Source organism: Acanthisitta chloris, unplaced genomic scaffold (assembly GCF_000695815.1).
Source record: "Acanthisitta chloris isolate BGI_N310 unplaced genomic scaffold, ASM69581v1 scaffold35493, whole genome shotgun sequence".
Classification (NCBI taxonomy): Eukaryota; Metazoa; Chordata; class Aves; order Passeriformes; family Acanthisittidae; genus Acanthisitta; species Acanthisitta chloris.
The window spans coordinates 247-1,727 of NW_008666021.1; the positions used below are offsets into that span (position 1 = coordinate 247).

Below are 1,481 nucleotides of genomic sequence, written 5' to 3' on the forward strand. Positions count from 1 at the left end.
GTTGCTCTTTCTATGGAGGCAGAAAAATGTATCTCACTTTGCAGTCCCAGTAAAAGTCAATGCAGGATTTTTCATGAGATAAAGACATTGTTAGTCAAGTCCTCCATTAACACATTGAAAGGATCGGGAAAATCCCTTTAAATTGGGAATGACACTGTGCATTGAAGTCAGATGCATTTTAGCAGCTGTAAATGACAGTAAGGAATTTCCATTGTATTCCATGACAGCAGCAGATGCACCACTTAGCAGATGCCAGAGCAGTTGTTAGGATAAAAGAAATAACTGAGTGTTTTCTAGCACAGGACTAGGCACTTGACAAATTGGTGGCATTAGATAGTGACTTCAAAGCTTCTCAGAAGGAACTGTTTCTGAGTTCAGATAAGAAGACAGGATTGCAAAACTGAAAGAAGGGGTGCATATTTTGGTCTGCTGCTTGTGGTATGGACAGTTAAGCTTTTTTCTGGTGGCAGTAGCATAATTCCCTGGGTCACAGCTTCATCTCAGAATGGTGTGAAACCCAAACAATAAATGCTTTGTGGTTTTGTACTTCTATCACATTTCCTTCTGTTTCACCAGATGAGAATAAGCCTATCTGGATGCATGCAGAAGAGAGGGAAGAATGCAAAGTAAGACCATTGTCCTGAATTTTTGTTTGGAGCTTTGACTTTTGTAGGTTTCAAGTCAGTTATTTTCTTCTTCTATGATACTTTTGTTCTAGGGAAAGCAGAAAGATGGCACATCCTTTGGAGAATATGGTGGCTGGTACAAAGCTTGCAAAGTTGACAGGTAGGTCATTCCTTCACAGCTCACACAACATGACAAGGCCCTGTGGGCCAGATCAAAGCATCTTGGAAAATGAAATCGAAGCGGCTGCTTGCTCAGGACTGTAAAAACTAGAGTATTAACAATTCAGGGCCCAGGACTGAGTTTCAGGAACACAGTGGCAGTTTTCAAGTCCTGGGGTTGCTCTTCATCTGGACTGGTTAGATCTAGTAAGTGACACCCAAATGCATCCCTTGTGTTCTTGGAAGTCCTTCATGTGGGAGCAGAGGCACCTTCTCTTCCTTTCCTACCCCTGGTTGGTGTCCATGCCCTCCCTGCCCCGGCAGGACCTCTGGAGAGGGCCCAAAGCAAGACTGTGCAAGTAACTGAGCCTTTAGTTCCCTACCTGGCACAAGAAAACAAAGTTAAAGTGCCACAGTTAACCATTAGTTATGTTTCTGAAGCTTGAAGGATATTGTGTGCGAATGAAAATTCCACTTTGAAGTGGAACAAGAGAAGCAAGGACTTCACCTTGGATTATACTGGGTGAACTAATTGTTGTTTGCTTTCATTTTGTTCCATTCCTGCATCTTTTTTAATGCACAGGTGATACAGTGGAAGTAAAAACCTGCAGCTAGTGCTGATAATCAGTGAAGATTTTTTGTTTCTCGAGTGTTCGGATTTTGTGTTCAACAAGCACCAGAACCTTTGTCCTGCTG

The 1,481-nt window shown here is 42.4% G+C and overlaps 1 protein-coding gene across 1 annotated transcript in view; it reads left to right on the forward strand.

Moving 5' to 3' along the window:
- Positions 1-576: 576 nt before the first annotated feature.
- Positions 577-1,481, forward strand: part of LOC103799619 (kinesin light chain 1-like) — a gene marked incomplete at both ends in the record, with an annotated part of 8,018 nt that continues 7,113 nt past the window's right edge. Inside the window, 2 exons of the mRNA XM_009071956.1 lie at positions 577-626; positions 719-786. Of these exons, the coding sequence (XP_009070204.1) occupies positions 577-626; positions 719-786 (118 nt within the window). The remainder of the gene's footprint in view (positions 627-718; positions 787-1,481) is intronic.